Source organism: Phaethon aethereus (assembly GCF_964289735.1).
Source record: "Phaethon aethereus genome assembly, chromosome: 15".
Taxonomy (NCBI): domain Eukaryota; kingdom Metazoa; phylum Chordata; class Aves; order Phaethontiformes; family Phaethontidae; genus Phaethon; species Phaethon aethereus.
Window position 1 is genome coordinate 4388578 of NC_138591.1, and position 12390 is coordinate 4400967.

Here is a 12390-nt window from a genome sequence, read left to right on the forward strand (position 1 = left end):
GCGGTGCCCAGCATCTGATCCGGGGGCTTTGGTTTCAGTCCAGCGTGTCTGGGGACCCATATCGCTGCCGTCTCGTGTGTGGCACGGAGCCAGGGCGGCTCCGGTGCCTTGGGTGTCGCTGGAGCCGCCCTGGCAGGCAGGGGAGGAGGCGGCAAAGATTCACACCATCAGCACTCCCGGCTCTCGGCCGTTTGCAGCCATAAATGCACGCGTCAGAAATAGCTGCCACTGTGCCGGGCTGTTCCGCGTGCCCTGTATCGTGGGGCAGAGATGGAGAGGTGTGCACTGGAGGGGCGCGGGCCTAAAAAAAAAGAGTCTCTCATGGGAAGCTGCTGCTTCTGCAGGGAGAAGATCAGGGATGCCTTGATGATGGTGAGCATGGGCGGCCGGCGCTGGTACAGCGGCCATCCCGCCGGCAATGGTAGAGGCCCTGTGGGGGCTGGCCACCGGTGGGTGCTTGCTGTGCTTGGACTTCTCTCCGGTCCTCTCCCTCCCTGCCAGGGAAAGGGGACTCAAGAGGATGAAGGTGTTTGTCCAGCCCTTGTGGCATGGACTGGTGTCCCAGTTGGCTGCCTGCGAGGCGCTGTGAGCCGGACTGGGGAAAAAGTGACCGTGCTCCCGGCCAAGGGCGGCTGCGGCTCCTGCGGCGTGCCAGAGCCCAGCAGCCAGCGGAGACCTCGGCTGCAAATCAAGGGAGATTTGGTGTGTCCAGAGTTGAAGACCTCCTGTGGATATAAACCCAAACCCTCGCTGCTGTGTTTCCCAGCCCTTCAGGCCTTGGACAGGAGGGACCATGGGACCAGGCTTTTCGGCTCGGGCCCCTCTGTGGCCACAGCCCCTTGCGCAGCACTGCGTGGTGCCAGCCTGCTTCCTGGCAGTGTGTCCGTCCATCGCGGCCCCGGGGAGGATGGGGCAAGATGCCGGCGGTTGGAAATATTTCATAAGTGACAGAAACCTGTAACGGGCGGACGGGGCCGATGGGGGAGAGTTACTTCACCTCTCCCGGGGCGCTGGAGGCTGCCGGTCTTCCGGTGACAGGTCTGCGGCTTCTTGGGCAAAGATGGTTCATTCCCGAGGCTCAGCTTCGGGGTGTGCTTTGCGACCGGCATCGCATGTGGCCGCCTGCGCGCCTGTCCAGGCCACCAGCGCTGTCACACAGCTGCGTCCTGTTGTGTGATTCTCTTCGAGGCGACCGCAGGGACTGGACAGCCGTTCCTGGGCATGAGCAGAGGCTTTGTGGATGCCGCTTCTCCCTGGTGTGTCAGCGCGGCCAGCTGGTATGGAAGACATAGAGCTGGACCGGGAGAGTGAATTCTTGTTGAGTGGTGGCTCTGCGTCGCTCCCACTTGCTGATTTGACCCTCTGTGGGTGCCCAAGTGAGCCGTCACCTCTGCGCCGGGCCGGCAGCCAGCGTGGAGGGCAGCGTGGGGATGCCGTGAAGGTGTCAGCCTGCAGCCGAGCTGGGCTGGAGCTGCTTTCCCCGTGCAGGCAGACACGCGTGTCGCATCAGGCGTGTAGCCTGGCTCATCGGCTGAAGCAATGTGGCGGGGAGATGCATTCAGCTCCAGCGTGTCCCGCTCCTGCCTGGCTTGCTCCGTCTTGTCCGGCTGGGGCCGAATTTCAGGCCAGAGGACCAGAGGGACAGAGGGAGCCCGAAGGTTAAAAGCTCCGGGTGAGTGGCGGCATGCAGCAGCCCGTCCGCCTGCCCACCTTTGCCACCTCGGCCAGGCGATGTCTTCTGGTGGCTCCCTCCTGCCGGGGAGCGTTGGGCAAACCCCAAGCGGGCTGAGCACGTGGGGCCCGCTTCCCTCCCGCTTCCCCTGGCACGACCTCCGGCCTCCAGACGTTTGGTGTGCGGTTTGTGCGGTCGCTGGTATCTCACCTCCCCATCAGTCACATCCCCTCTCGGTGGTGAGTCACCGGGCCGTACCTCTTCCCCCATGCTGTTGAGGAGAGCTGAGCAAAGATGAAGATGTTTTCAACTGGGCTGACACATCTGCACCCGCTAAGTTCCTCTAGTAACAGCTCTTAGTGATTTATATCTCAGTTGTGCAAAGCAGGTATGTTTTAGCAGCTCATTTTGGAGCTGGGAAGGATGGGATGGGCGTGCGTCCCCCCTCCATGCCCATCCAGTGGAGCATCACAGGGGGAAGCTGAGCAGGGACGTGCATTTTGGCTGCCGGCTCTTGCCTTCCTGCAGGGTTAAGGTGGCTCGAGGGACTATCTCTGTGCCCCTTAAACCCTTTTACCTTCTAAGCCAGGCTGCTTTGGGTCGTGTGTGCCCATGCTGGCAAAGCATCCACGTGGGATTCGTGTTGGTGGTGCCTTTCCCAGGTGGCCAGAGGCCATGCTGATGGGCGCGCTCGTTTGGCGTGGCGTGGCTTGGCAGGGAAGGGGGACGCAGCCGGTCTGGGGCTGGCAGCGCTGCCGACTCGCACCTCCCTGCCTGTGCCGCCGTGCCAGCCCGCCTCTGGGTGAGCAATCGGCTGGAGGAGCGTGGCTCAGCCTGCCGAGACCTGTTGGCATGTCCCTGGGCGAAGCGGATCTTGCGCTGGTTCAGCAAACGCTCTGGCCCTGGGCAGATGGAGATTGTTGTGGTTTTCCCCTTTCCCCTCCCTTTCCCCTGGCAGAAGCCCATGGTTGGGGTGAGCTGTGCGTTGCTCACTGCGGTAGAGTTTCTCCCCTTGGCATTGCTTTCTGGCGCGGAGATCCAAGGAGGGAGCGACTCGCCCGCGGCCGCCTCCTGCAAATGCAGCTACTTAGCGCATGGAGGAGCAGTTTCGCCTCCGGGTCCTGCCCAGGGGAGTGGGGCAGCAAGTTTTAGGCTTTGTGCGAGCCTTACACCAGCCCGTCAGCATTGCTGCTGGAGGGCTGTATGGAGGAAGGGATGCTCTGGCAGTGCCTTGAGGTTGGATTTGCATCGGGTTCATCCCCAGGAAGGCTGTGGCTCGGATTCCTCCTCCCTGCTCCGGCTCTGGTTCCTGGCAGGGTACGGGACACATAAATACAGCCCGGGCAGCTTTTCCTCTAGGCACTTGGCAAGGGAAAACGGTGTTGCCAGTAAACCTGAGGCTGGAGTTCAAGGGGTGCCTTGGTTTTGCTGCTGGTCAGCTGGGTGATGCAGGCAAGTCTTTGCACCTGCCCATGCCTCAGTTTCTCCACCTGCAAAGCTTTGGGATGTGCTTGCAGCCCCCGTGCTGGGCTTCGGCCTCTCCCAGGAGCAGGGCTGCTGCCATGGCTTGCGGGAGGCGCTGGGAAGCGCAGCTTGGTGCGAGGTGGCTTTGGGGAATGGCTGGTGGCATCAGCTTGGTTCTGCTGGTCCTTCCCAGCTGGGGTGGTGACACTGCCCTGCAGGGTCCCCAGCCTGTCCACCTGAACCTGTCCCCAGCTCAGACTGCACGTGAAGCCACTTGTTACAACTCTGCTCCCTGCTTCAGCACAGCAGGCAGAAAACCTCTGTGACAGCTCACCTTATGCTGGATGGCTGGAGGGGATTTCATCTGCCCTTTGGCCACTGTCGACCCACAGTTCCTCATCTCCTCCTTCTTTTGGCTGACCTTCCCAACTCCTCCTCCTCCTCCTGCAGCCCTGGGCTGGGACCGGGTCCCTGTGGTGGGATGTGATAATGCTGATTGCAGAGAAAGCCCCAGAGCATTTGGAGCCCCAGTAGGACCAGTAATGTAACCGGTACCAAAACGCCTCTTTGGCTACCAGTAGCTTAAGTCATGTGCAGATGTCCTTCTGCTGGGTGGTAGGGCTGGATCGTGTCCCCTTCCTGGAGCTCTGCAGGTGGCTTCATGTCCTTGCACCATGTGCACGTGGGGACATGCTACGGGCATCTGCGCATGGCAGTGTCTGCAGCGTGGGATGTGTCTTGCAGCGATCTCCATGACGGTGCTCTCGCCTGCTGGAGCGTCTGCAGCCGGGATCGAGGTCTGGCCGGGAGAAGGGGCTCACGTGGGGATGTCTGGGGCCACCAGGCTGGTGTGGCATGGGTGTTTTCTGTGCTGCAGCCATGTGCTCTGCCAGATGGGACTTGCATTCCCTCGGAAATGTGTCGCTCCTGCTCCAGATGCTGGCTCGTCGCCAGCCCAGCCGCGCCGGAGCGGTGCAGTGGAGGTGGCGTGGCCGAGGCAGACGTGCTGTGGAGTGGAGCTGCTCACGGCTAACCCGGGGTAGGTGCCCCTGGGTGCTACCCAGCACTCTCCAGCTCTGGAGTAAGAAAATGCGTTTGGAAAGGCTCCAGTATGAAGGTTTTGGGGTTACCAAGAAGAGGCGTGAAGGTGTGTACACGCTCAGTGCCTTTACAGCAGCCTGCACAAGATTAAATGGCAAGTTCTACCTGCTGGGAACGGGCTCTGTGTTGAACTCCATGGGCACGACCGCTCCCCCGGTCCGGCCGCTGGAGGGTTGGCGTGTGCGGGTGATGCTGCTGGGAGCTGTCGGGCGACGGATCTGGGCCAGGAGCTGTGCGGAGCACCGCGTCGGTGAAGCACATGTGCCGGGATGCAAACATGTATGCGAAAGAGATCCCGGCTGTCTAAATAATGTGAAATATTGACTAGCTCTCGCAGATGGTGCTCCACGTGCAGCTTCGGGGGCTGAACTTCTGTCTCCTTTTGGTTTTGGTGTGATGTTCCGACCCCATTGAATGTTGGGCTCTTGACAAACTCATTGCCTCATTGCTGAATTTTGGGGTGGTTTGTTGGGATCTGAGGGGAAGGGAGGAGGATTGCCGAGAGCTTGACTGGCTCCTTCAGACTCTCCTGATGGCTTTTAATAGGTTTTTAAATGATGGCACCAACTGGGAAGCTGGTTCTCGCAGAGCGTTGGGGTTTGTAGTATTGCGCGGGTGCCTTCTGGTGGCAGTGTTGCAGAGGAATTGCTGCCTGTAGCCAAGAGCTTGTGTTATTACCACTGTTATGGTGATTGTGTTCACTGATGAAATGCTGATGATGATTATTTGCATGAGGACGTTGCTGGGGGCCCGCTCTTGGAGGAGGCCCTGGTGTCCAGGACGTAATCCAGACTGCTGTCAGCTGGGCCTTGGGGACACTTCTGCCTTTGTATCAGCTTGTGGGGAGGCAGCAGGTTTTTTTCTTCTGTTTTGCCTTTGTCAGTGACAAGATGCTGGTTTTGGGTATGTGAAACTGCTTTGTGTGAGCTGCTGTGGAGGATGCTCTCACGCTTTCCCGAAAGCCCGTACCCGGTGCTGGGCAGCTGGAGCGGGGACGGGCTGTGTTGGCAAAGCTGTGCTGGCAAGAAGGTCTTATCGCTGCTTGGGAAGTGTGTTGGGGAGTGCCCTCAACCACAGCTTGCTGTACTTGTGATAAAGCAGCTTATCGGCCAGGTGGTTTGGTTGTTTAGCCTGCAGATTTAAGGCTCCGCTCAGAAAGCAGCACGCTCCATTTACAGCCCACTGGCTGCAAGGTTAGAGCCCCACAGAGGTGCAAGGGGCAAGCTGGGAGACCCGCAGTGGGGGGTCAGTACCTGAAGCAGGGGCCCCGAGCTGCGCTCCCCACCGTGGGCTGCGTGCAGGATGCGTTGCCGCACGCGTCCTCGCAGCCGCTGCTCCTGGCACACGAGGGACCGACAGCCACAACAGTCTGTGCTCCTGCGGGGCTCGTTCCAAGCCTGCGTGCCGCTTGGGCTGAAACATGTTTCCCTCTTCTGTTTCCCATTTTCTGCAGGCTTTTCCCATCTGCCTAACGGGCTCTACCCGTCGTACATTCCCCTGAGCCACCTCGAGCCCCCCAGTGCCGGCAGTCCTCTCCTGGCCCAGCTGGGTCAGCACAGCCTCTTCGAGTCACAGAAAGGTGAGCCTGGGTCCCTGCATGTCCTTCCCCTTGGTCACCCCTGGGTGCTTGCCTTGGGACTTTCTTGGCTGCTGGAGCTACTGGATGCTGGGATGTTGAGGGTGAAGAGCAGGAACCCCCTGGGGTTTTCATGCAGGGATGTTTCCTGGTCTTAGAAGTATGATGGTCTTGGATGTGGCTGTGCCGTAGGGAACCCAGCCAGGTCCCTCTTTGAGCCCCCACATGCTGCTGGGGCTGTCCTGCATCCCACCTGGGCCATGTGGAGGTACCTGCCTGGTCTCCTCTGCCCTGGTCCTTCCTGACCATGTCTGAGACATCCTTGAAACCCATTCCCACCTGGTTTGCCACCTCTCACCTGTCTCTGTTTAGAACTGAAGGGGTTGGAGGCCCATGATAATTTTGTTTGCTTTTGCTCTGCAGATGGGTTCTACCTGTCCGGCCACGCGGGCCAGTCTGCTTTGCACCCACAGCCTCCCCTCTCGAGGACCACGGGCAACCACACGTCGAGCACTTTGCTCCGGGAGAAGGACCTTGGGCAGCTGCACAAGAGCTCAAAAGAAGGCCTGAAAGATCCCGGCGGGAAGGAGCGAGCATGCCGGAGCGATCTGTCTCTGCCCTTTGCCAAGAAGGAGGGTAAGCCGAAGGAGGAGCCCCGGCCCCGCAGCGTGGTAGACCTCACACAGGACACCAAGCCCGACAGCGACCGGAAAGTGAGCGTGGTGGAGAAGGCGGTGAAGGTCGGCGAGCGTCTCTCACCGTTCCTGGCTGAGCACATGCCAAATCGGGGCGCTGGCGGCGGGGAACCCAAGTCCAAGAACCCGCTGCAGAGCTCTTCCCTCAGCAACTGCAATGGCGGCGGGGACCCCATGCTGAAGGTCCTGGGTGCTGAGCAGGACCGCTGTGCCAAGGATCCCGCTCGGCACGACGAGAACATGAGGCCTTCCGCGCACGCCCACACCGAGCGGCTGAAACGGGGGGAGCCCCTCCTGCCCTCCATGGGCGCTTTGCACGTCTCCTGCAGCTGCCCGTCCCCACATCCCTCGCAGCCAGGGAAGATGACGCCGGCCACAACATTCCCTCCGCAGCCCGTCCATTCCAGCATGTACACCATCTTCCCGCCGGCGAAGGAGCTGGGGAGGGAGCACAAAGTCATCGCCCCCACCTTCGTGCCTTCGGTCGAAGCCTATGACGAGCGGAGCGGGCCCATCCAAATCGCCTCGCAGGCCCGTGACAATAAGGTGAAGGACAAGGACCTCGGCAAGGTGGGGGTGCTGCAGTCACCCACGGAGCGATGTCTCACAGACGCCTCCCGCACGCTCTTGTCCCAGGACTTTTCTTGCCACACCGATGCCAAAAGGATGGAGGCTCTGCGGGAGAAGGGCTCGGTGATCAGGGCAAACTCCATGGCACTGAAGAGACAAGTCACTTCGGAGCCCTTCCTCAACCGGCCGGGGCTGGGCTCTCCGGAGAGCAGGGAGTTCCTGGCCTCCAAGGACTTGCTGAAGCCGAGTCCGGAGGCAGAGCATCGCTCCTGTGAGCGGGACCGCTTCCAGCGATCCAGCTCCAAAGAAGCGGCGAAGGTTTACAGCACTTTGGACTCCTCCCGGCAGCACCTGGACCACAGTCAGCTGAAACCGCCTGAGCAGAAGTGGAAGCCCTTTGAGATGGGCAACTTTGCCACCACCCAGATGGCGGTGCTGGCCGCACAGCACAACCACGTCACCCGAGTGGAAGAGGAAGCCAAGAAGGTCTACCTTGACCCCAGCGGCTTGCCACGGTCCTCGGTGGTGGGCTCGCGGGGCGCCACGGATGTCCTCCACCCCGCCTCGCATGGCGAAGGGTCAGCCATGCAGAGCCTCATCAAGTACAGCGGCAGCTTTGCCAAGGAGACTGCATCCCGGCAGAGCTGCGGCAAGAAGAGCCCCTTTGGGGGCTTGGGCAACATGAAGTTAGACTCTTCGCAGCTGGGTGCCTCCAAAGTGCAGCAGCTGCTGTCACAGCAGCCAGCAAAGCAGCTGAAGAGGGACCCCGAGAGACCCGAGAGTGCCAAATCCTTTGGCCGTGAGAGCATCGGCTCCCAGGGTGAGGTGGAGGTGAGGCACTTGCCCGTTGGCATTGCCGTGGCCGTGGCCCGGCAGAAGGACAACAGCAGCAGCAGCAAACTGGGGCCCAGCTTGGCAGACCGGGATCGCTCGCTGTCTCTCAGCAGCATCAAAGGTAGGTTCCCCAGATCTGTCTCGGGACTTCCGTCTGGGATCTGTTCGCTGGGGAGAGCAGCCACCCAGTGCAGGCTCTGTGACGTGAGCTGAGTTTGGCATCCTCAGCTCCCTTTGCCTCCTGTTCCCAGCCAAGGGCATGGTGTAGACCACATCAGGGAGCAGGACACCCTGCGCAAGAGAGAGTCCCCTTTCCCCCATGCCACCTCCTCTGTCCACCTCCGAGGACCACCTTTCATGGGTTTGATCCCCGTTAGTAAAAGGAGTGACAGAGAAACCTCTTAATCCTCCTTTGGGCTGGTGTTTTAGTCTCCTGGTTTTGATTTAAGCCATGGTGCTGGCTCTGGCGCGCGTTTTGGTGCTCTGCTTGGCATGTGTATCATGGTAACACTTGGGGCTGCCCAGCGCCAGGAATGCTCAGCCCTGGCATGCCAAGGAGCGATGCCAAAGCGAGCGGCCGGCGAGCAATGGTTGAGTTTCCATTTTCAGCCTTCTCTTTTCCCATTTTTCTGCCTTCGCCGTGAGAGGCGGTTTCTCCCGGCCGTCAGCCCCTCTCCTCGTTCCCATCACCTCCCGTTGCCCTCCCCATGGCTGGGCGGGAGCTGGCTGAGGACCTCGTGGGCAGCACAGGGAGCTGTTTGTTCAGCCGTTCAATCGTCCTAGACCCTCCCAGCTTGCGTTAAATGTAATTTACTGAGCCGAACTAAAAGGCTGCAAACAAGGGTTGAATTCTGGCAGGCCTCCGGGCTCGTTGCTAAGTGATGCAGTTGGCTTTCAGACAGAAAACAAGACTGCTTTTCTCCTCCTCTCGCCCCCCAAATGCTGCCCCCCCTTTGTGTGCCAGGAGATATTCGTCTAATAACATTAGCTTGCTTGCGCTGAGTGGACGGTGCTTGAATGTTTAGACCTTTTAAGAAGGAGAAAGCAGGCTTTAGTTGGCTAATCTGTAGTATTTGGCAAGTAAAATGCAAGTATTTAGTGCCGGGCATTGGTTGTCAAGGAAACGGGCCTAAGCCTTTCCTCCGTGCATAACTGATTGAATTTTTCTATGCGGTCCGTGCGTCATGTTCATATATATAGACAAAATGATCATTCACTGTCTGGACAATCATCGGTCTGTACAGAAAAGAGACCGTCGTGCCGGTGGGGTGCGGGCTAGGCAGGAATTAGACGAATAAGAAAGTGTGTGTGTGTGTGTTTGGATGGCAGATGAGAAAAAAGATGATAAACCCGACTACAAATAAAGGAGCACAAGTAATGCAGACGGGAGAGGGAGGAGCGGAGGTAAAACAACAAAATAATACGTTTCTAAGGAGGGGAGAGAGTCTGCAAGTTAGCCCAGGGGTTGCTCCATATTGCTGACACCGAAGAGGCAGTTAGGCATCGATTGGGGAAAATAAATAGGAAAAGGGGCTCCAAGGGGGGAAAACCTGGGTTAGGGGGTGGAAGGGGATCTGTGCGTGAGTGGGGATGCTGGTGGAGGGGCAGGCAGGGATGCTGGGGCTCCGGAGGGATTCATGAGCCCTGTGCCTCGTGCCGTGGAGCTGGGCGGTAAAACTGAGCGACGGAGGCTGCGTAGGGTGTCATTCAGAGAGTCAAGGAGGGGCTGGTCGCGGACGACCGCGGCACACAGTGTCCTGGCAGGCGGCAAGGGAAGTGTGGTGACCCTGGGAAGTCCTTCGGGAGGGAGGGGGGGGTGCCAGGTTTTAAAGTTTTGCTTTCTACCTGAAGCCCATGGAAGGAGCCTTGGGGAGAGGAGCTGGGAGAGATGTTGTCTTGTTCCTGGATTCCTTCTGACAGTAAAGGCTGAGGGAATTGGAGACTTGACAGCAAAAAAACCCACAGGCTGTCCAGGTTTGTGGAAATACACAGTGGAGCCCTCCCTGAAAAGACTGCCTGTCAGCAGAATACACTGGATGTTCCGAGCTGCTTTCCCATGTGCCAAACCTTATCCAGATGGGAGAGCAGGGAACCTGGAAAGGGCTGCCGGGAGCCAGGGTGTAGCCGTGCGAGGCCGAGCTGCGCCGCTGAGCCCTGCGGGGTGCAGAGCATCGGCCGGGCAGGGGATGTGCTGGCAGGGTGCACTGAGAGCTGGGGGGAAGCAAACACCTTCCTCCTGGCCCCGTTAGACTGGCTGGCAGCTTGCTGCAAGCAGGGCTGGGATTTGGGAGTGGGTCATATCGCCAAAGCATAACACGAACAGCGGCAACAGGGAATTACTGAAAAAATGCACATGCAAGAAGGAAGCCAGGGAAAAAAATAGGGAAAAAACAGCCTAAAAATAAGGCAGCTGGGGTGAAGACCTTGGATAAAATAAGGGAAGTATGGCTCAAAGACCTGGTCCTGGCAGGGCCAGCAAGGAGCTGCTGCTTGCTCCTGTGAAAGTGCTTCCTAACCTCCCACAGATGCCGCTGCTACCGTGCCAGGCTGTATTTGTGAGAGCTGTTCTGATTCTGGATGAGTCGTTTTTTGAGCCAAACATCCAGCCCCCGTTTTTGGACTCATGCTCTCATCTGCCATATGTGCCCCTGCCTCGCCAGACCCTTTCTTGTTGCATGGCTCAGGGTGGGATGCAGATCCCCGCTAACAGGTTGAATTACAGAGTGGAGCACGCTGGTTTTGTGAGTCTGTGGTGTTGGTTCTGCCTGTTGCAGAAGGACAGGGCTTCAGAGCATACCCAGTGCTCCCAGACCAGTTTACAAGAGCAGAAGGCGCTTCAGAAGGTGCAGAGGTAAAATGTCCCCACTGTGACATGTGCTAAGCAGGACTGTGTGGTTTGATGCAGGTATTTAGCTGAGCCTCGTCCCCTTCTGAGATGGAAAATCTGCCACTGTCCTTCAGCAAAAAAGGTCCCGTTGGTCCCGCTGCTCCCAGGCTGGTGGCTGTTCTGTCCTGGGAGACCAACGAGTGGGTCCCTTGATGGCTTGAAGACACGGACCTCAAACCTCATGTGCCTGGGTGCTACCCGGAGCTGCCTTAGTGAGAATGTCTTGACCACATAGACAGCCTTGCCCTGTCCTTTAGGGCTTGAACCTGATGCAGTCTTGGGGATACTGGCATTTGGGTGTGCTGGCTCCCAGGATACTGCCTCTCCATGCCCAGAGGAGAGGGGACAGCTTTCCCCAGACTGTTTCTCCTGTCTGATCATGCTGGGTTGTTTCTTAGGGCATGGACGCTCAGAAGATGATTGCGGGGATGAGAGGAGCCGCCACCGGGACAGCCACCTCCTGGCAGGGCGCTTGGAGCGGGATCAGGAGAAACTGCTCAGGTGAGGGTCGCAGGGGGACGGGGTCTCTTGCTGCAGTGTCACGGACCATGCTTGGGGACGGTCTGTCTGGAAGAGGGACAGGGTTGGATCCATGCTGGTGAAGCTGCTGGCACCAGTCTTGCTGGTGTGGAGAGGCGCACTGAGCGGGGTACCATGGGGTTACGGGCAGATGGTAAATCTGCAGCAGAGCAATCCTAACAGACTACTGCAAATCCATGCCTGCTCCGAAGGGATGGAGAGGTGGGATGTTTTATTCTGGATGTGATGTTAACCATCTCTATCACAGCTTTCCTTGAGTGTCTGACCCTGGTTTGCAGACACACTCGTTCTGCAGACTGGTCCATACCCCTGGGCTCTCCAGCCGCGGAGTAACCTGCAGCGCTCAGACCCTCTCTCACTCTCTCTCTTGCCTCCCCCATGAGCAGAGAGAGCAAGGAGCTGGCAGATTTTGCCCGGATACACCCCTCCAGCTGTGCCACGAACGGTTTGAACTCCAACCTCATGGTGACAGGAGGCCCGGCCTTGACGGGCTCTGGGCGCTGGTCTGCAGACCCGGCTTCGCACTTGGCAGCCCACCCCTGGCTCCCCAGGACGGGGAGCCCCTCCATGTGGCTGGCTGGCCACCCCTACGGTGAGTGTCCTGGGAGGGAGCGATGTGTCCATGGGGTGCTCACACCGATGCAGCCCAGTGAGGCTGCTGTCTGACAACAGGGGAAAGGGGAGGCAATTTTTTGGAGCAGTCAAATGGTAGATGACTTGTCATGTGGGTAGGAGCTGCCTGCATCTTCTGAGTTGTGACTGTGGTGGTTCTTCTTCCAGGACTTGGTCACCCTTCCCTGCACCAGGGCATGACTCCAGGCTTCCCCCCTGCCATGGGGGGAGCTCTCCCTTCCGCCTACCAGTTTGCCAGAGACCCGCAGTCAGGGCAGCTTGTTGTGATCCCCAGCGAGCACTTGCCACACTTCGGTAAGGATGTGAGCACGTCCCTGAGGACCATTCTTTGACAGCTATGGAAGAAACAGGCTTTGGAGGGGGCTGGATAGGACCAGCAGCCACAGCTTTAGGGTGGGTGTGAGCTGGCCTCTTGTTA

General features: G+C 59.0%; 1 protein-coding gene across 1 annotated transcript in view; it reads left to right on the top strand.

Moving 5' to 3' along the window:
- TNRC18 (trinucleotide repeat containing 18) overlaps nt 1–12390 on the top strand; it is a gene marked incomplete at its 3' end in the record, with an annotated part of 55508 nt that overhangs the window by 11492 nt on the left and 31626 nt on the right. Inside the window, exons 2-6 of the mRNA XM_082006598.1 lie at nt 5691–5816; nt 6237–8033; nt 11198–11300; nt 11726–11931; nt 12120–12266. Coding sequence (XP_081862724.1) covers nt 5691–5816; nt 6237–8033; nt 11198–11300; nt 11726–11931; nt 12120–12266 — 2379 coding nt within the window. The remainder of the gene's footprint in view (nt 1–5690; nt 5817–6236; nt 8034–11197; nt 11301–11725; nt 11932–12119; nt 12267–12390) is intronic.